Raw genomic sequence first — 19,377 nt, forward strand, 5'->3', positions numbered from 1 at the left:
GCGCGCGCTGAGCTCCGCCCTCCTCTGACTGTCGCTATCTAGTAGTTTCAAAGATGGCGGATTTCCTGCCGTCCCGCTCTATTTTATCGCTCTGTTTCCCAAACTGTCTCCTCACGAGCGGAGAAGTGGAGCAGCTGCGGAAGTCCAAGGAGATAGACAAATGTCTGAGCAAGGACAAGACGTACGTCAAGCGGCTGGTGAAGATCCTGCTGCTCGGAGCGGGCGAGAGCGGCAAGTCCACCTTCCTCAAGCAGATGCGCATTATCCACGGGCAGGACTTCGACCAGAGAGCCAAGGAGGAGTTCAGGGCCACCATATTCAGTAACGTCATCAAAGGTGAGGCTGCGGCTTTGGTTTGCTTCAAACTGGCCAGTCTGAAGGCCGGACACCCCCTTTCTGAGGCCTGGGGGACAATATGGGAAGTTGGGAGCCATGCTGCTCTCAGTCTCGACAGCCCGTCTGGGTCGCTGCCGCAGAGACGCCCATGCGGTGACCGCGGGGCGCTGGCGGGGGTTCACCGGTTCGGGCTCATTCGGAGCTCCGGACTGGGGGGTCGGGGGTGACGGAGCCCCATCGCGGCGGCGGCGGCGGCGGCAGCCAGCCGCTTGAAACGTAAACACTGCGATCATCACCGGAGTCCCGCATGCGCACAACGCAGACTAACGGGCTGAGCTGCAGGTGATGCGTCAGCTGGAAGCCGGGCCAACCAACGGCGTGCAGCGCTTTCAGTTCAGGGTTCGATTCCTGCAGGGTCAGTGTGAACAGTCCGGCTGTTCCCACCCCCGCCATGCAGAAACTGGACTCTTTTGCATTAAAGCCGCCATGGCTTCTGTTTCTGGGGATGCAACTGGTCCACATCCCTGTTCCGGATCAAGCCCAGACTTGGGTCACTGCTGCTGTTTAATAGGATTTTTTAGAATAAAAATAAAACTTCCTTAAAAAACAACTATTTTCTTAATAAGTCAGCAGCCAGGGATCTTTATTAAATCACACGGACATCTGTTTTATGAAAACATGGTGATGTCATCGCCAGAAAATCAGCACAAATGCATAAAACAAGTTCACAGAATTCCTACTTTCTGGAACGAATGCACTTAAGGATCAATAACGATGATCCGATTCGCTGTCCTAAAATGAATGCAGGACATCTTTATCCCAAACTTCCATGTTCTGTCTGTCCACACATTTACTGGACTGATGGAGGATCCGTGTTTGCTGATGTCATCATGAGTTTTGTCCGCTGTGATTGGTTGTTTTTACCTCCTAGTCACATAAACCTACTGTAGCTCAATCCAGATGCTACTTCCCAAAATTGATTATCAATTTATCTCATTTTAAAATATTTTAAAAAGGTTTTTGGTCAATTTGATTTGATTGGATTAACTACTTTCCTCAGACTGATTGATCTGGTTGGATCGATTAATCGTTACACCCCTACGGTCTGCTGTAGAGTTTGGGCCCAAGGTGTCCCTGCAGCAGAAACCTGGAGGTCCGAGCAACACAGCTGTGTCACTTCTGTACTACAAAGGGTAGAGGTCATTGTAAACTCAGAGGAATATGGTCAGGGGCCACAAAGTAGCCGGAAAACGTTCGCCACCTGTAAGTGAAGCAGACGCCGTCGGCTACATTTTAATGACGAACAAAAGTTTAATTTAGGGTTTAAGTAGTCATGTTCATCCGCTCTCCTTTTAGTGAATGTCTTTTTCTTCAGTGCTTCTCCTCTACTGTCCATGTGCGACGCGATACGAAGCCACCCTGCTGGATAAACCTGCTGGACGAGCAACCAGAACGTTCAACAAAAAGTCGTGATTTGGAGATAGCTGTGTCCTGATGCTATGCTAATGAGCTGTTCCCTGTGCCGCCAGTCTGCAACCATGGACCAATGTCAGACAGACCCGACTTTAATGTTGCATTCACACCAAACGCATTCACGCGTCAGAGGCATCGAGTTTCAATGTTGAGTTGATGTACTGATGCGACCTGAGGTCCTGTGGCGTGATCAGGGACTTAGCTTTGGGCACGGGACGTTTTCTGTGACTCGATCAAAGGGTAGAAAAATAAATCCAGTATGGCTGCTGGATGTGAGGATTTTGGTGCTGAACCTCCCTCCTTTCTTAACTCGCTGGGGCTGCAGGGTTGCTGGAGTGAGTCTGTCCCAGTTATTGTCGGGCGCAGGCAGAAGGACAGTGAGCCTTCAAAGTGGGTCACAGAGACCCGCGTAAGGAAGCGGCGGACACCCAGACAAACCTCAGACAGAGCGGGAGAGAAGCTGCGGGAGAATCTTTGAAGGGTCTTATGAACCCTGAATGGAGACGGGATAACCCATGTTTAGGCCCAGTGGAAATTTCAGAATAAAAGCACAGCAACTTCAGTTGCAAATATACTTTGGTTTTGAGTTAAGTGTTGTGAGTTATTGTGTTGTGTTGTGACCCTCCTGGGCCACCGTAGAATCCTTTATGTAGCCACTTTATTAGCAACCTCTGTGTAACATTACAGAGCCGCGCTAATGAGTTTTTCTTTTGAACGGCTCTTTCAAACGAAGATATCCGGCTCCCTCCAAGAGCCATTAATCCCATCTCTAACTGGGGTTTAACAACGATTTGATTCATATCACGATTTGTGGTCGCTGATCTGAGAGTCGATATCGGTTCATTTTGACATTTCATAATTGTATTGGTCGATTTGATTGACATTAGACAGATTGATCTGGTTGGATTGTAGGAATAAAAATGGATGAATTGCTACACGCCTAATCTGGGACCAGTGTGTTTCCGTCGTACCCACTAGACCGATGCCAGGCAATGGAAGGAACACGACTCAACCTTGCTGGCTGAGGAGCTCCGTCCAGTTCTCTTATACAGTCAATGGTTCCTATTGCATCTCGAGGGGAGGGGGAGGCATCTAGGAACTGACAGAGGTGTGACTCTTTATTCTAGCAGGATGTGATAAGGTTCCTTTAGTTGACCAAAACACGGAATACATTTGTCTCAAATCAGTTTCAGTACCTGCCTTTGAATCCACATCCACTAAGCTTAAAGCCTCACATGCTGCCTGCTGGTTGTACGAGTCGCTGCATCTTTTTGCTTCCATCTCTGTTTTAAAGCAGACTTTCACCTTAAGTGGTGTGTTTTGTGGTTTCTACAGCACCATCTCTGTTAGGTTTGCATATCCTCTCTGTAACCTAACATCTGACCCCTGTGTCAAATAGAAAATCAACATCTTCTCCGTCTAACCTGACTTTCTCTGCCCATGGATTGGACATCTGAGCCCGTTTCTACTAGTAACACATTCAATCTCGACCAGATCTTCAAGCAACCTTTCCCCGTCACCTGTATGCCAAACATTAGCAACATATTATCTTCTTGAACATCTGTAGCTGGGCCGTCTTTCCGTGAGGGTTTTGTCTTTCTGCCGCACCGGCTGCACCTGTTTGGTGCCCGGCCCCATCGTGAACCGTGTTAACAATAGTGGAATGATCCTATCAGGCTGTTCCAGCTTCCATGTAGTCACTGCTGTTGTAGTTCTTTTGACAAAAGTGTTCCAGTCAGGCTTTGTAACACATTATTACACTGGAAGACACGGTGTGTTGGTGAAATATGCGCGGCGCTGTGTGACGTGGATCAGTCTTCAACCACAAAGGATGGCTGTGAACTCTTAAGGATATAGACTCCCTCCTCCTGGGTGGGTTTCTGCTCGCCTGCTCTAAATGTCTAAAAACTATCCTCCCAGATTCTGAGCTGTCCTGCTTTCTGCAGCCGTGCTGCTGCTGTTGGAAGGGCTTCCTGCGGCGCACGAGTCAAACGATGGATGCAGACATCTTAGTCCTTTTGGCGTTTTTTTCTTCTTCCTCGTTTGATTCAACAACAAACCCCTGAATGCCCCTGAACGGCTGCTTTGCATGAGGACAGTGGATCTTTAAACTTCTGTTTTATTTAAGGTCACAACACCAGAGCGCCTGTTGGCTCGGGGTGAAGGTCAGAGTTCATCAGGCTGCCGACACAGACACATGAAGAAACACGTGTGGTTTTTAGAACCCCCCCCCCCAGAAGAGTCTTATGGTTGGCTTTTAAACAGAGAGCCGTGGCATCTGCCCCACCTCTGGGGGAATGAGGGTCCTAAAGAGCAGCAGCCATGTCGCTGTGGGGGGGTCTGCAGCTTTGAGGAGGTTAGCACTGACGGACACGCCTCCTTTGATGTGGGGATAAACAGTGGAATGGGATCAGATTCATCCAGGTTCACAGGACATTCAGGCTGTCATGGTCTGCTTTCATTGGTTGTGTCTGATGACTAAAGTCTTCTGCAGTGTTGAGCAGGTTATGTGAATCTGAGAGCCTGGAATGAGAAGCAGAGTAAACGTTGCACAGCTCCTACAAACGGCGTTTCCGGTCATCACAGTCATTCCCCGTGTGATCTGCAGACAGTGTTGTCCTCCGACGGCCCAGACGCACATGGCTCCTCTGTCCAGCCCACACTGAGGGTGTCAGTCCACCAGCTTACAGCCACTTCAGTTTGAGTGTGAAGAACTTCCTGTGCGTGTCGACTACAGACGAACTGGGTGGAAAAGACCGACTGAGTCATCAAGTGTGGTCATGTGAGAGCAGCATCACCGAGCTCCAACCCCCCCCCCCCCCCCCCCCCGTCTCTGCAAAAACCGCTTTAGTCTGGCTGAACAATGATATGAGTGGGATCCTTTATTAGTGCATCATGTCATTATTTTACTTCTGTGACATTTGTTCTTTTGATTGGCCGTCGCATCAAAGGTTATCTAATAATCCTTTGCTGCCAGGTTCTAAATTAAACCTTCGTTTGTCGTCATAAAGTCGGCGGCGACGACCCGACTCACAGGTGGCGAAGTTTGGCCAGGTGCTGGATATATATATTTTTTTTTTTTAACTTGTCCTGTCAAACAGCTGGGCAGACAGATGAGAGCTGAGGGCCTCTTGTGTTGGACATATTTTACTTTAACAAGAGGGGTTATTAATCTTCAGACAAACCAAAGGTATGTCTGAATAAACCCCTTTTGTAATTGAGGCCAAACTTTATTAATTTCAATCATGTTTGGAAATCTTTTGTGTTGGACCGGACGGAAAAGGAAAGAGGGGAAGAAGAGAGAGGGATGTTAGAGAGAGGGGGGGGTAGGAGGGTGATAATAGGAGGGGAAGGGGGATAAGACCATGAAGCAGCATAAAGCAACAAGTTTACTGGTGTTAATCATTATTGTAAGGTTCAAATGTAGAAAAAAAAAAGAAAAAAAAGGGGGCGGGGCCTGTCCACACACACACTCAAATGTTATAAACACACCTGCTAGCTGCAAAAATGTCCACCTGTCGACATGTACACAAAACAGATAGTGTTCACACGCATACTTATGCCTTAAAACCAACTAGTGTGAAATATTCCAGTCATTCAGTCATGCGAACTGTTAGTGCAAAGGTGAGCTAACACCTGTGCTCAGGTGAGTGTTTATGTTCTTCTAAAATGGATGGTGGAACGTGAAAAGAAGGAGGGAGAGTGCCCAGCCATCCCCACCCCAAGACCCCCACCGCAGCAGCAGCGGCAGCCGGAATCCCCCCAACGCCACACGGGAACCGGCAGGGAACAACCGCCGCCCGGGTGACCAAGCCCGCCACCCAGGCCAGGGCCAGCAGGGCCGCCGCAAGGCCCCCAGAGCCAGAGGCCAGGGACGCACGGAGGGAAAGAGAGCGCCGCCCCAGCCCAACCAGGAGAGCAGCCCCCCCGCCGCGCCGGGAGAACCCAACGCAGGGCCCCACCGGAGAAGGACGCCCACAGCCCCAAACGAGCACCCCACCACCACCCAGGAGTTCCGGGCATCCCCCCGCCCCAACCCCAGGTACGAGCCAGGACCCCCCAAGGGAGACCCGCTCCGTACTCCAGGCAGCCACCCGCCCGGCCCACGGTTGGTCCAGGGAGGAGCGAGGCAGGGGCCCGCCGCCCCCGCCCAGGAGGGGGGAACCCCGGGGAAAAAAGAGGGCCCACAAGGGGTGTTGTAAATATGGCCCGACCAGGCTCGGCCACAGTTGGAAATTTGGCGGGGCCCAGCACTCAGGAGCAAGGACCAGAACCCACCCCCCAGGGACACGAACACCCCCGGCTCAGATGTAATGTGAACCCCCCCACCGCGCGGAGAGAGCACCGCCGGGCCCAGGAAGCCGGCACCCCGGGGACACGGCCGCCGCTGCAAAGGGGGGCCCGCACCCCCCACCAGGGAAGAGGCAGGGGACAGACGGACCCAGGTCCCACCTTCCTTGCAAAATGTGTGTGCGTGTATGTGTGTTTGAAAGGGTGTGTGTGTGCATGTGTGTGTGTTTATGTTGGGATGTATATATTGAGGGGGGAGGGGTGTGTGTACTAAGGGGGGTGCGGTTAAAATTGGCGGGTAGGGCACTAAGGGGACATCTCCTGATTACTCACAGTGACGTCCCCTCACCCTCCCCACCAAGGGGCCCTAAATGTCTAAGGTGCGGTTAAAATTGGCGGGTAGGGTGCTAGGAGGACATCCGCTGCTTGCTGGCAGTGATGTCCAAGCACCCCCCCTACCAAGGGCCCTACATGTCTAAGGTGCAAATAAAACCGAAAGAGGGGGGGCCCACTCCATACGGCAACCACAGGAGGGGGGCCGCTGCCTAGTAAACCCCCCCCCCAAGGCTCATCGCAGGCTAAGCCCCCCACCCCCTCACCCTATTATGAGGTTATATAAGGAAGGGGGTAAGTTGGGGACAGATGATAGACTGTCCCCCGGTGGTCAAACAGCTGTCCCCCCCCCCCCCCCCCCAGCAAGGGGGCCAGGCCCACCCAGCCCCGGGGCCCCACCCCCGGAGGCGCAGGTGCTGGATATATTTGAGGCCCCGCCCAGATGACGGTCTGCTGGCAATCCGTTAGGTCTGAAGACGTGTCCATGTTGAACCGAACTGAACGGGTTTAGTGACGTGTGGGGAAGCAGTGCTTTGAGTTCAGTAGATGATTCCTTTGTGAATAAATCATTCATGTCCTGAAAAATGATGTCAGGTTTCTCCAGATCTTGTGAACTTTTTGAAACCCTGTTTTTGTAGGTTTTATGAGCTGAAATCCCAACGCATGCAAAAATAAACACATATTTGAAATCAATGGTGGGCCCTAATCTATTTTGTAGGCCAGTCAAAATGACCCCCCCCCCCCCAGAACTGACCTTTCTATTGACCCAAAGGACAAACCGCTGTGCAGTGATTTGCTCAGACTCACTCAAAACGTGTCCAGACTGGAGTGAAGACTCTGGGAAGTCTGGTGATGAAATAACTAAAATGAATGGAACAAATCAAAATGGAGCACCAAAATCTGTTTCCAGGTTGTCTGTTAGAAAGAAAAAAGAGGCCAAACTTCCCAGGCTTCTGGACTCACTGTCACATGTTTTTGTGTGGACCAAACCTCCTAATCTCTGCTGCTTTCCTCCCGTCCAGGTATCAGAGTGTTGGTGGATGCTAGAGAAAAGCTTCACATCCCGTGGGGTAACCCATCCAACCACCATCACGGAGAAACCATGATGGCCTTTGACACCCGCTCAGCCAGGGCTCACGGCACGGTGGAGTCCAAAATCTTTCAGCACTACCTTCCATCCATCGCCGCTCTGTGGGCAGACGAGGGCATCCAGAACGCCTACGACCGACGCCGGGAGTTCCAGCTGGTAAGCCCTGTTGGCCTGTGCGTTCCTGCGTGATGTGAAGTGCTGAGTCATGGTTTCTCAGACTCCAGCTCTTGGGTTGCTTCCTCAGTGGATAAAAAAGTACCATCAGTTTTATTATTTCCCATCATCTCTTTGTTTGCACTCTCCTGCTAGCTTACCGCCCTTCACAAACCCCAAGCTAACATTAGCAGTTCAACAAAAATGTCAGAATCCTCCATCCGTCCAGTTCTGATCCAGATCCCAGCTCAGACCAGGAAAACAAAGACGTTCATGGATCTGTTGGTCTGCAGGTGGAGGATCAGAAAGGGGCGGAGCAAGGAGATTTTGGCCCCGCCCATGGCAGTTTCTACATCACCACTGAGAGCTTTTCCAAACGGCACTTTTAATAAGCTTCTGATTCACCATGATTTGAATAAACACGCAGAAATGGAATAAGTGAGGCATATATGTATGTGACCCCCCCCCCCCCCTGTGATTTTTGCTAGTTCTCCCACTCAGAAATCATGGAGGGGTCTGACATTTTCATCTTAGACACAGGTCTACTGTGAATGACATCTTAAATCATCTGGAAAAAATCACGTTGTACGATTTTTTTTTAATGATTTATTTATATGCTACTGCTGCAAATAGGTGTTTGAACACCTGAGGAAATCAGTGTTACTGTTTGGTACAGACGTCTGTGTTCTCCCTTCCACGGTAGTTTCTCACCAGGTTTGCTAACACTGCAGGAAGGATTTTGGCCCACTACTCCTCACAGATCTCCTCTAGATCAGTCAGGTTGTCGCTGAGAAACTCAGAGTTTGGGCTCTACAGGTTTTCTATTGGCTCATGGTCTGGAGACTGGCTCGACCACTCCAGGACCTGGTTCTCCTGGCTGTGGGCTTCAGGTCATTGTTGTGTTAGACACACCTTCAATGGTCGGACTTAGGTAAAGAGGTCGGTCCCCAAAAGCTCCCCATGCACGGAGCCGGTCTCCCTCTCCTTACTAGAGTGCAGCTGTCCTGTCCCGTGTGCAGAAATACACCCCATAGCATGATGCTCCCACCCCCTTGCATCACAGTAGGGATGCTGTTCTTGGGTTTGTACTCATCAATCTTCTTCCTCCAAACACATTAAGGGGAATCCAGACCAGAAAGTTCTACTGTGGTCTCATCCGACCACATGACTTTCTCCCATGATCCTCTGGATCATCGTCCAAATGGTCTTTGCCAGACTTTGGACGGGCCTGGTCATGTGCTGGTTGAAGCAGGGGAACCCTCTGTGCCACACATGATTTCAAACCATGTCGTCTTGGTGGATTATCCACCGTAACCATGGAAACGCAGCTCTTTTCAGGTCATTGACCAGCTCCTCCCCATGAGACTGGCATGTGCTTCAGAAGGACTTGAGTTGTGATTGGTTCACAGAACTTCTTGTTTTTTCTCAGGGGGAGTCGGTGAAGTATTTCCTGGATAATCTGGACAGGCTCGGACAGTCGGTAAGTCCCGCCCCCAGCTGAAGGCCTGGCGTGATAACGCTGCAGTCTTTAATGGAGAAGTGAAATTGCGGTCTTCCTGTCTTTCCTCATAACTTTTTTGGAGTTGACGGACGGCCGCGGACGAGCGGGGAGGCCTTACCCCCCCCATGTTTGCACTAGTCTGTGTGTTTTCAGAAAACAGTTTATGCCGACTCCGAGCAGAAAGCTTAAAGCAGCAATAACTGCAGAGTGGTGTGTGGCAAAGCTCCGCTAAAGAGCTCCCTTAGAGATCAGGACGGATGACTTCTTAGCAGCTTGGAGCAGAAAAGAGCAGCATGAACCCACAGATGAATCCCAGCACCACGAAGGAGCAGAGAAGACGGGATCTCTGCATCACAAGGACACCCTTTCCATTGACATACATGCATATCCTGATTTACAGAATAGTTACAGAAGTTAAAAAGCTCTTTGAAAGAAGCTGTAAAACTGATGTCTTCTAACGCAGAGTAGGAAACGGAGGGCGGACAGCCCAAAGCAGGAAAGCTTTCTGATGCTCTGCTCCTCGTCTTCGGTCGTCTGACCCACCGCTGGGACGGAAACCTTCTCCCTGCCTCCGTCCTGGCAGGACTCCTGAACCCTCACATCTGCTCTGCTGTCTTTTTTTAGCATGTTCCCTAATGAGGAAGCGTGATGATGTGAAACAGAAGCGTGTCGTGAATACTTCCATGTTGCTGGTGAACCGCAGCAGACGCCAATCGGCTTCCTGTGACAGCCGTCTACACGCCTGAGCTGCAGCTCTGGGCGCGGTTCTTTTTTACTGAAAGTCAGCTTGAAGTTGTTCAAAGTGAAAACGTGACGGTTCATCTCTTTTAAACCAATGCACTTCAGAAAAGGCTGAGTGTGAGGAGGTGAGAGGACGAGGACAGCAGCGTCTCTTTGGGGGAAATCTGTGCATCCTGACGTCCATCGCTTACACCATATGCTATCCTATGGGGTCCAGATGACCCCCCCTTCCATTGAGGTGTTCTCCCTACCATGACAAAGGTGGATAAAGGTGGAAAGATTTCATGTAATCCATGGACACCAGTGAAGATCACAAATCACTGAAGAAAAAAGGTTCAGAGCACTGTCTAGTGGGTCTAGATGACCCCACTCCCAATGGTAAAGTGCCTTGAAGAAACGTTAACATTGGGAGTTGGGTCATCTAGACCCCAAAAAAAGTGTTAGGTAAATGACCTTCATGAAGGTCAAAAGAATCAGGATAAACCAAACGGAGGACATTTGGTCCAGAAGGCAGTGATGTGTGGCGAGGAGCGTCTGATGAGGCGTCCACTCTCGACTCTTTTATTTACCTCCTACCGATTGTGTTTCAGTTCTTTTATAAACGTAGCGAGTTCATATGTCGTTGAGAATAGCCTCCTTTCCACTGAGTGGTACGGTCTGTCTAGAATGGTCCATTTTCTATTCACACACAGAATCCACACTCAGGTCTAACCTGGACTCTTAAATGAATTCCACATGTCTCTCCCTCTGTCTTCATCCTCTTTTGGTTTGCAGACGGTTTTAGATGTGTATCTATTGAAGCTATCTAAGCTAATCTATTGGCTGTGCAGGACTACCTTCCCAGCCAGCAGGACATCCTCCTGGCCAGGAAGCCCACCAAGGGGATCCACGAGTACGACTTTGAGATCAAGAACGTGCCCTTCAAGATGGTGGACGTCGGCGGCCAGCGCTCAGAGAGGCGGCGCTGGTTCGAGTGCTTTGACTCTGTCACTTCCATCCTCTTCCTCGTCTCATCCTCTGAATATGACCAGGTGAGGAAAACACTTGAGGCCATCAAACATCAGACGGAGGTTCCTGACCTCCAGACACACTGCTGTGGTAATCAGGTGTAGCCGAAGGTGAGCAGGAAAGCAGCCAAAGTTCAGAGGCTGTGGATCCAGACGGAGATCTGGACCTGCAGGACAGAGGCTAGAAATGAGGCCGATGGTTTCCACCGGGAGTTAACCCACTGCCCTCCCCCCAGGTGCTAATGGAGGACCGGCAGACCAACCGGCTAAGCGAGTCCCTCAACATCTTTGAGACCATCGTGAACAACCGCGTCTTCAACAACGTCTCCATCATCCTCTTCCTCAACAAGACAGACCTGCTGGAGGAGAAGGTCAAGCAGGTCTCCATCAAGGACTACTTCCCCGACTTCCTGGGCGAGCCCTCCAGCCTGCTGGACGTCCAGCACTTCCTGGTGGAGTGTTTTCATAAAAAGCGCCGCGAGCAGCAGCAGAAGCCGCTCTACCACCACTTCACCACGGCCATCAACACGGAGAACATCCGGCTGGTGTTCCGGGACGTCAAGGACACCATCCTGCACGACAACCTGAAGCAGCTGATGCTCCAGTGAGGTGCCCCCCCCCAGAGGGCCTCTGAGCTGAAACTCTGTATTAAAGCCACTACCGCCGCAGTGCCCCCCCCTCGCCTTCTTTCAGGCTGACTTTGCCCCTCAGTGGGCAAGAGCTCAGACTTCCTGTTACCACGTGACTGTAGCCACAGGGGCCCCCCCCACCTTCAGTGCTGGGTCCAGTATCTCATGGAGGAACTTTTTCTGCTTTAACTCTGCTTCAGTGCCTCTGGTGACGTAGAGGGGGGGGGGGGGGGGATGGACACCATAGGAATTCTTCTCTCACCTTTCTAATCATTTCCCTTAACTTATATTTTATAGCGGTTTATGACAGCCCATAAAAGCTGTTGGGGGGCGGCTGGAGATGCGTGCTGGTCCTTCCTGGGTGGGGCCACTCCGCCCTTCAGCAGCTCAGTGACTCTGTAGCGGACAAACCCCCGCCTGCAGCAGCAGATCTGCATCTGTTCCATCCATTCCATGATCCCGTAACAGAATAAGTGTTTGACCTGACGGATGATGACAGTCTGCTGTTCTTGGTGCCTTCAGGATGCAGACCCCCGCTGCCCCCGTGGCTCCGGCTGCTCACATGTTGGGGTTTGGAGGGACAGACGGCGGTCCAGGGGGGGACAGAGGGTCCTGCTCTGCTGCCCCCATGGCAAACAGAAAGGCTCTGCCCCCCCTTTAGGGTGTCAGCTGTCAGTCAGGGCTTCGTGCACCCTTCATGCTTCCATCCTGTACTTTCACACACGCGTGTTCCTTGCTCTGTTATGGAAGCTGAAGCCGTGCACGTACGCAGCCGTGCACGTACGCCCGCAGCTGCAGCGCACGCTGCTCCATGTTCCCGCACTTTAAAAGCGCACAGATTTCACCGCTCGTGCATGAATATGTCCACGTTTACTGTGAGGGCGGAGCTGCCAGCCCCCATACCGTAGGGTGCAGCTGAGCTGGGGGGCAGAGTCTCCTCAGCTCTGCATCAGGCTCACTCTAGTGTTGTGTGTCCTCAGACCTGAAGGGCTGCCTTAACCCCACGTGACCCCCCCACCATGATGTCAGATGTCTCAGCTGATGCTGAACAAGCTGCAGTCTGCAGAAAACGGTGCTGGGGGGGGACTGGGGGAGGAGACGGGCCGGACTTTTCTGTTCCCGGGTCCTTCCAGACCAGGAGCTCAGAGCGTTTTCACTCTGAAGGACGTGCAGACGTGGCGCCACGGCGTGCGTCCGTATTCCAGTTTGCCTCTTTTCTATAGATTTCTTTTTTAACTTTGTTTTCCAAAAGTGTCCTTCCACGGAGGACTCTGTGAACGCCACGGTAACGCCACGGTATTCCAACGGTCTCCACCAAAGGATCTGCCAAATGTTCCTGATGACGGCGCCTCCTGTTTGTAAAATGATTTGAAACGAACAAAACACTTTCTTCACAACGTTTCAGTGTTCAGTTGAAGGAGCTTCAGTATTCACGTTAACTTATGCTGTCTGACCATCTACTCCAATAAACCTGATGTAAATAAACCTTTTTTAACGCCTTCATGTCTCACTCTGCATACGGACTTCTGATCCAGGTGTGCCGCCGCCGTCTTGGCTCCACCCCCCTCACAGGGAAAAGACCTGGGGAAGCGTTGAGGCTGTTAGCTGGGTCTCTGGTTTCCTGAACTCTCTTTGAGTCTTGTGTGTCGAAGCCCCCTCCGTCTGAACTGGGGGGTTCAGACCCCAAAGAAGCACCTGTCCAACACTTGGAGCAGTCTGCTCTCGTCTCTCATTTCTACCCTTCCTAACGGAACTGTGCTTCCATCTGTCACTCAGACGTCTTACCAGCTTTTGTATGAGGAGGTCTGAGTGACAGAGAAGAACTCTGGAGTTCTGGACGAGAGCTGGAAGACAGCGGTGACGTGTTCTGACAGGAGACGGTCACTTTTAGAGTCCGCTTCTTCTGGAGGTTTCTCCCTGCTGTCTGTACAGCTGCATCCAACCTGGAATCCCACCTGTTTGCTTTGGCCAACTCCTACCAGCAGCCGAGTGGCTGAAGCAGCCGAGTGGCTGAAGCAGCCGAGTGGCTGAAGCAGCCGAGTGGCTGAAGCTGCCGAGTGGCTGAAGCTGCCGAGTGGCTGAAGCTGCCGAGTGGCTGAAGCTGCCGAGTGGCTGAAGCTGCTGTGGTTCCTCATCTGATCCGATCATCAGGTCTGCAACCTTCACACAGAGCCGTTTCTCACGGACAGCAACCCGGTAGGAGCCACCAAGTCTGGCTTCATGTAGGATCATCTCACTGATGCAGTTGTAGATAATGTGATGTCAGCAGTTTCAAACTATGCAGAATAATTTGAAACGTGCTAGAAAGAAATGAAGTGAAACGGGTTTGATGAGCTTCAGATTGTTTTTTTTTTACTCTTTTTAACTATTTTCCTAACAATGGTGGAATAACTTAATAAATAAACGAAGGCTGTTGACATTTGAAAGCATTTATTTCAAAATGAAGTGATGACAGTGAAACAGACATGGAAGAACCTGCTATTTAAAAAAATCATCAGGAGACAAGATATAAATGGTAAATGGCGTATACTTGTATAGCGCCTTTCTTCCTACAAGGACAAAGCGCTTTACAGTCACAGACCCATTCACTCACACATTCACACACTGATGGCGGCTCCGCTGCCAAACACAGGCGCCTGCCTTCCACCATAAAGCGGTTTGTGGACTGATCTCAGGTCTGGTTGTGCTGCAGAGGTTGCAGGAGCGGCATGGGGGGGGGGCTTTTTCCACCTTGTTGCATAAAGACTCAGGAGCGACATGCTGAAGCCAGACGGGCGTCTGTGGTGGGATCAGGTGGTCCAAGCGGGCCGATCTGCTGCAGTATGACAGGGTTACACACCAGGACACGTGCACGGTGCAGCGTGCACGTTTAGCAGCAGTGCGTGTTCCCCTGCAGCAGGACTGACGGTCCTCTGGGGGTCACTGCGGGTGAAAGCAGAGCCCAAAGCCAACAAACCGAATCTGCTGGTATTTGAAGGAACCAGAGGAAAATGTGATGGGGGAGGGGGGGGGGGCAGCTGTCCGTCATGGTTGAACTAACACAGAGGTAAACTTCTGGTGGGACACTGGCCTCCACAACCTGCCGTCTTCAGGGCTGGAAAGGATTTTGGTCTCTTTGCTTCAGAGCAGCAGCCATTCTGTTTTGGTATTCTGGGCTCAGATCACAGACGGGTCTCGCAGACCCGGTGCCGGACCACCCCGCGGGCCAAAGTCCAACTCCAGAAAGTCTGAATCGTCGCTGCACCGAGACAGTTTCTCCTCCTGCTCTTCATCTTTCTGCTCCCGTCGGAGCCGCCTCTGGCACATTCTGGACTTGGCCACGCCCACCAGAGCCAGGCAGACGGCGCTGAGTCCCATGCCGGCCGCACAGGAGTAAAAAGCGGCGCCGTAGTTTTTGGTCACATCCACCAGGACACCTGCAAAACAGAATGGAGGAATGGGAGTGAGCAGTGCCAGGGGGCGTCAGTCAGGGCAGCCACAAAGTGGACGTACCTCCCAGGGGGGGGCCGGCCAGCCCAGCAAAGCTCTGGATGAACACGTAGACCCCCACGCAGGACGGCATCTTCTGGATGCCCACCACGTCCTCCTCGGCCAGCAAGGGGATGTGGGTGGAGGCCACCGTGCCCAGGAAGAAGCCGTAGAGGGCGCAGCAGACCGCCAGGCCCCAGAACTCCCAGACCACGGCGAAGGCCACCAGCACCAGGCACAGCAGGACCACACAGCCCAGGACCACCAGGGTCTTCCTGCAGCGCGCTCTGTCCAGCACCACCCCGATGGACAGGCGGCCCACGATCTCAGCCACCGCCATGACGGACAGCATGCAGGAGGACGCCGTCACAGGCACGCCTCGGCTCTTGCTCAGCTCGGTGATGTAGAGCTGGGGGGCAAAGAAGCCCAGGGTGGCGAACAGGCCGAACAGCGAGTACCAGATGAAGGCGCCGTCTCTGAGCACGGAGAAGTCCAGGAGTTTGGGGCTGCGGGGCTTTAGAGGACCGGCCTCTGAGTCTGGGAGGAAACTCCCCTCTTTTTCTGAGGAGGGGCTTGGAGGGGGGGAACGGGGCCTTTCCTGCTCTTGCTGTGCCATCAGGGCCTTGGTTTTCGCTTCCTCCGACCCCCAGTCTTCATCAGAGGCAGAGGAAGGGACCCCGGAGTCCTCGGAGCCCCTAGACAGGGCGGAGTCCACAGAGGTGCACGTTTGCTCGTTTTCCAGCTCGTAGTCGCTCTGGGCGACAGCGTCTGCCTCGGACGCTGCATCCTTCACGGTTTCTATGACGATGGGACGAAGGAGGAGCCCGCAGCTGATGATGGATGCCTGGATGACGCCCATGATGACCAGGCAGTAGCGCCAGCCTATGTCCTCCTTCAGCCTGGAGAAGACTGCAGAGACGCAGCAGCACGGTCAGTGACAGATCTGCACGCCAGGAAGCCCCTCCCACTCCGTCCTGCGCGCTTATCGTGAGACGATTTAAAGACCAATCTGCTCGTTGGACAGAAAGGGCATGCGAACCTTCCAGAACTGGTGTTTGGGGCGCGTACAGCAGAGACGGCCTCGACCCCCCCCCCCCCAACCCCCACCACGCCCACACGTACCTGGAGCGAATGCAAAAACGGCAAACGACTCTCCCGACGACGCCACAGCGGTGACGAGGGAGCGGCGTCTGCAGAAGTACTGCGCCAGGATGGTGACGGTGGGGAGGAAGGAGAGGCAGTACCCAAACCCTGAAAACGACAAAGACAGGAGGACGTGACAGCCACTGGCCCGCATGGTAGGAACACTGCATGGCTAGGGGTCAAAGAGTCAGGTCACTCCTTTGCCAAAGGCGGCGGCGGGCTGATCCGGGGGACACGGCTTTGCTACAGCGGCTGCTGGGAGACAAAAGGCATGTAAAGACAAAAGAGACGGGGAGAGAGGAGGGGGGGGGGGGGTTAGCGCCGCTCTGATTCACGGGCAGACATGCTGTTACGGCGGGAGAGCTAGCAGTGAGCGTTGGCTTTCAACCTCAGCCATTCCCCTTCTGACAGGAATGAGCGTTTCAACGCCGTCTGTCGGTCAGGATGTCCGCCAGGCGGCGCCTCTCCGTGTTTTTAGAAGTGGCTTTTGCTCAACACTGCTAGAAGTCCCTTCAGTTCACTGAACGGCTGTTTCACCCGGTAAGAACCAAGCCCGGTTTGTCAGCGTGGAGGAACGGAAGCGTCTCTACCTGAGATCACGCCTATGGTGATGTACATGTCCTTGATGGAGCTGGTGAATGCGGATGAGATGGTCCCCAAGCAGGTGAGGAAGCCCCCCATCATGACCACGGGGCGGAAGCCAAAGCGGTTGCTCAGCATTGTGGCCAAAGGAGCTGTAGGAGAAACGGAGGACAGGTCAGGGGCGTGGCCTCTACCGACAGGATCCCTACACGCCATCACACACAGCTGTGGTCCATGTGGGTGGGGGGCGGAGTCTGTCACGCGGCGAGAGGGACTAACCGGTGAAGGTCATGATGAAGGCACAGATGGAGATGACCCAGGAGACACGGCTGTTGCTCTCTCCGAACTCCTCCATGAGGTCCTGGAGGAAGATGCCCAGCGTCTTCACGACCCCGTAGGTACTGGCCTCCACCAGGAAAAAGGCCGCCGCCACCACCCAGCCCCAGCCCCCATCGGGCACCGCCGGGTAAACGTTGGGGCCCAGGCAGCCTCTCATCTTCAGCACCTTCATGGCTGCAACCTGGAAGAGAGGTTGGAGGAGAAGGCCGTTATGTTGGTGAGCTGCAGCATGACGGCAGAGCTGCACGTCTGATCCAAGATCCTCCATCTGTGGACGTCTCTGCAGTTCTCACGGTGACCACCAGAGGGCAGTGTTGCTGCGCTCATGTTAGAAAGCAGCTTCGCTGAATTTTATGTTCGGTCGAACAATAAGAATGCAGAACTGAGTCTGCGCGCGTGCGCAACCCCCACACACGCACAGTCTGGAAACTCCAGCTGTTATTCTGCAGGTCATTTACGTCTGCAGAATAACATACATGTCTATAGCAACAGACAGGGATAGAAACTGTCTGAAGCATCATGTGCGCACGCGCGCTGCAGTGCGTTAGCTTCAATAGAAACCGACGGTGAGCCGCTTATGAGCGTTGCAGAGGCAGCAGCGGCGCCTCGTGCGGCGAAACTCACCGGTTTAGTTTCAGCGGTTTCCCCCGCATTTTCTCTGAGTGGTGACGTCAGAGGCTGCGGGGTTCACCTGAATAAAAGATGATAACTGCGGAAACCGACACCGGACTTTACAACTCTGAACGGTTTTTCAGCACTACGATACGCGCACGCGGACGGTCCCGCAGAGGAGACGGGATGGGGACCTGCATCCCGGCGGCGGGAGCCGGTGAGGCTCGGTCTCCGGTCTGCACTCACCGGCCTCGCAGCAACGTGGCTTCCTCTTTTATCTCGCCGTCATTTCCCTGTCCTGGAAACGGCGGCAAATGTGTTGGGGGGGAGGGATGCTGCGGCTCCGGGGGGGTCCGTCAGCAGCCGCTCGGTACCGGTCTGAGGCGGGGGGGGACCGGGAGCATCTTTTGTCCGCTCTGCGTCTGCTGCCGGCTTTGGCAGCTCTTTTCCGGCTCAAGCCGGTATTTGTGCGCGGGAACGCGACTCCCCGCACCTCGTGAACACGCACGGCTGTTCGTGAGAGATACGGAACAGGAAAGGCGGGGCTGCTTCCGTCCCGCCGGCAGCCTTCACGCGATGCGCGCGCATGGGGGGGCTGCGGCGGGACAAACAGAACAAATAAATGAACCGAAAACATTTCATTTGAAAAAATGTAAAAATAAATTATAATCAAATAAAAAATTCTCTGAGGGACCCACGATCCAGCGCGGTGACGCGCGCGTGACTCGGAGAGCAGGTTCGTTCTGGTGTAGAGCCGGTCCGAACCGGTCTGGGACTTCAGACCGTTCCGGTCCATGATGACAGAAAGGGACACTTTTCTTCTGGAACATGTGATGTTCTAACCCAGTGACACCCCCCCCCCCCCCCCCCCTTGCATTGACGTGTTCTCCCTACCATGACAAAGGTGGATAAAGGTGGAAAGATTTCATGTCATCCATGGACACCAGTGAAGATCACAAATCATTGAAGAAAAAAGGTTCAGAGCTCTGTCTAGTGGGTCTAGATGACCCACCTCCCAATGTTAAAGTGCCTAGGATAGACCAGGGTTACAGAACAGCCTCCAGACGGCGGCCGCAGAAACCTGCATCCAGGTGAACTGACTTACCTGAGCCCCCGCCGATGGAGCGCTGGCTGCAGCGTGAAGCAGCTGCAGCTCAAATAGACATGCAGAGGTGTGTCTGAGGAGGGGTCAAAGGTCCATCCATGGAGAACACAGGTGCACGCTCTATGAGAAACAGGTCTATGTGTTGTTGACATGTGTGGACTGGGTTGGACGGACTTTTGTGACGCGCATTACAAGTTCAGAGTGTTGGTAAGAAACAATAGTGTGTGTGTCACTGTTAAAGATGTTGTGTTTTGGTTTTTCTCTCCTCTCTGTGGCACAACACAAAGTTTCCTTTCATCCAGATCATAAATCAGTCTGAAGTTCACCAAAGTGTCCGGTTAGTGGACTTGGGTCATGTGGAACCAGTCGGTCACTGCTGTGATGTCTGTATGACTGTGGAGGAGCAGATCAGTAACCCCCCCCCCCCCCCCCCCATCACAATAACAGGTGAAAACCGTCATCAGAATGTTTCATCCTCATAGTTTGATCTGCTTCACCGCGAGACGCTGTCAGAATGGTTCCACCGTCACTTCAAACAGGTCCTGCAGCAACATCCTCCAGCAAAAACGGACATC

General features: G+C 53.0%; 2 protein-coding genes across 4 annotated transcripts; one reads left to right on the top strand and one right to left on the bottom strand.

Annotated features, from left to right (window-relative positions):
- The first annotated feature begins 3 nt into the window (after window positions 1–3).
- On the top strand, window positions 4–13,038 carry gna13b (guanine nucleotide binding protein (G protein), alpha 13b). The gene is made up of 5 exons (XM_004071900.5): window positions 4–336; window positions 7,455–7,678; window positions 9,105–9,155; window positions 10,748–10,948; window positions 11,161–13,038. The coding sequence occupies exons 1-5, from the start codon at window positions 54–56 to the stop codon at window positions 11,530–11,532; spliced, it is 1,131 nt and encodes a 376-aa protein (XP_004071948.1). The 5' UTR covers window positions 4–53; the 3' UTR covers window positions 11,533–13,038.
- A 928-nt stretch (window positions 13,039–13,966) lies between these two features.
- Window positions 13,967–18,920, bottom strand: slc16a6b (solute carrier family 16 member 6b). Of its 3 annotated transcripts, none has more exons than XM_078951057.1 (6): window positions 18,803–18,920; window positions 17,026–17,266; window positions 16,755–16,898; window positions 16,144–16,272; window positions 15,046–15,930; window positions 13,967–14,969 (listed from the first exon to the last, which is right to left on the bottom strand). In XM_078951057.1, exons 2-6 carry the CDS (start codon window positions 17,255–17,257, stop codon window positions 14,710–14,712), a joined length of 1,650 nt encoding a protein of 549 aa, XP_078807183.1. In that variant the 5' UTR covers window positions 17,258–17,266; window positions 18,803–18,920; the 3' UTR covers window positions 13,967–14,709. The 3 variants fall into 3 exon arrangements, with proteins under 3 accessions (XP_078807183.1, XP_023813650.1, XP_078807184.1); XM_023957882.2 differs by lacking the exon at window positions 18,803–18,920 and adding an exon at window positions 17,944–18,218; XM_078951058.1 differs by lacking the exon at window positions 18,803–18,920 and adding an exon at window positions 17,710–17,977.
- Window positions 18,921–19,377: the final 457 nt, after the last annotated feature.

Source organism: Oryzias latipes, chromosome 8, assembly GCF_053564925.1.
Source record: "Oryzias latipes strain Hd-rR chromosome 8, Olatipes_Hd-rR_3.1".
Taxonomy (NCBI): domain Eukaryota; kingdom Metazoa; phylum Chordata; class Actinopteri; order Beloniformes; family Adrianichthyidae; genus Oryzias; species Oryzias latipes.

What these genes read in the sequence shown, in the direction of transcription:
- gna13b (XM_004071900.5), top strand. Translation starts at nt 54, where the DNA reads ATGGCGGATTTCCTGCCGTCCCGCTCTATTTTATCGCTCTGTTTCCCA. An exon ending in ATTCAGTAACGTCATCAAAG is followed by an intron (nt 337 to 7,454) that starts GTGAGGCTGCGG and finishes CCTCCCGTCCAG; the next exon opens with GTATCAGAGTGTTGGTGGAT. An exon ending in CATCCTCTGAATATGACCAG is followed by an intron (nt 10,949 to 11,160) that starts GTGAGGAAAACA and finishes CCCTCCCCCCAG; the next exon opens with GTGCTAATGGAGGACCGGCA.
- slc16a6b (XM_078951057.1), bottom strand. Translation starts at nt 17,257, where the DNA reads ATGAAGGTGCTGAAGATGAGAGGCTGCCTGGGCCCCAACGTTTACCCG. An exon ending in CACCATAGGCGTGATCTCAG is followed by an intron (nt 16,273 to 16,754) that starts GTAGAGACGCTT and finishes TGTCGTTTTCAG; the next exon opens with GGTTTGGGTACTGCCTCTCC. An exon ending in GGCCGGCCCCCCCCTGGGAG is followed by an intron (nt 14,970 to 15,045) that starts GTACGTCCACTT and finishes TCTGTTTTGCAG; the next exon opens with GTGTCCTGGTGGATGTGACC.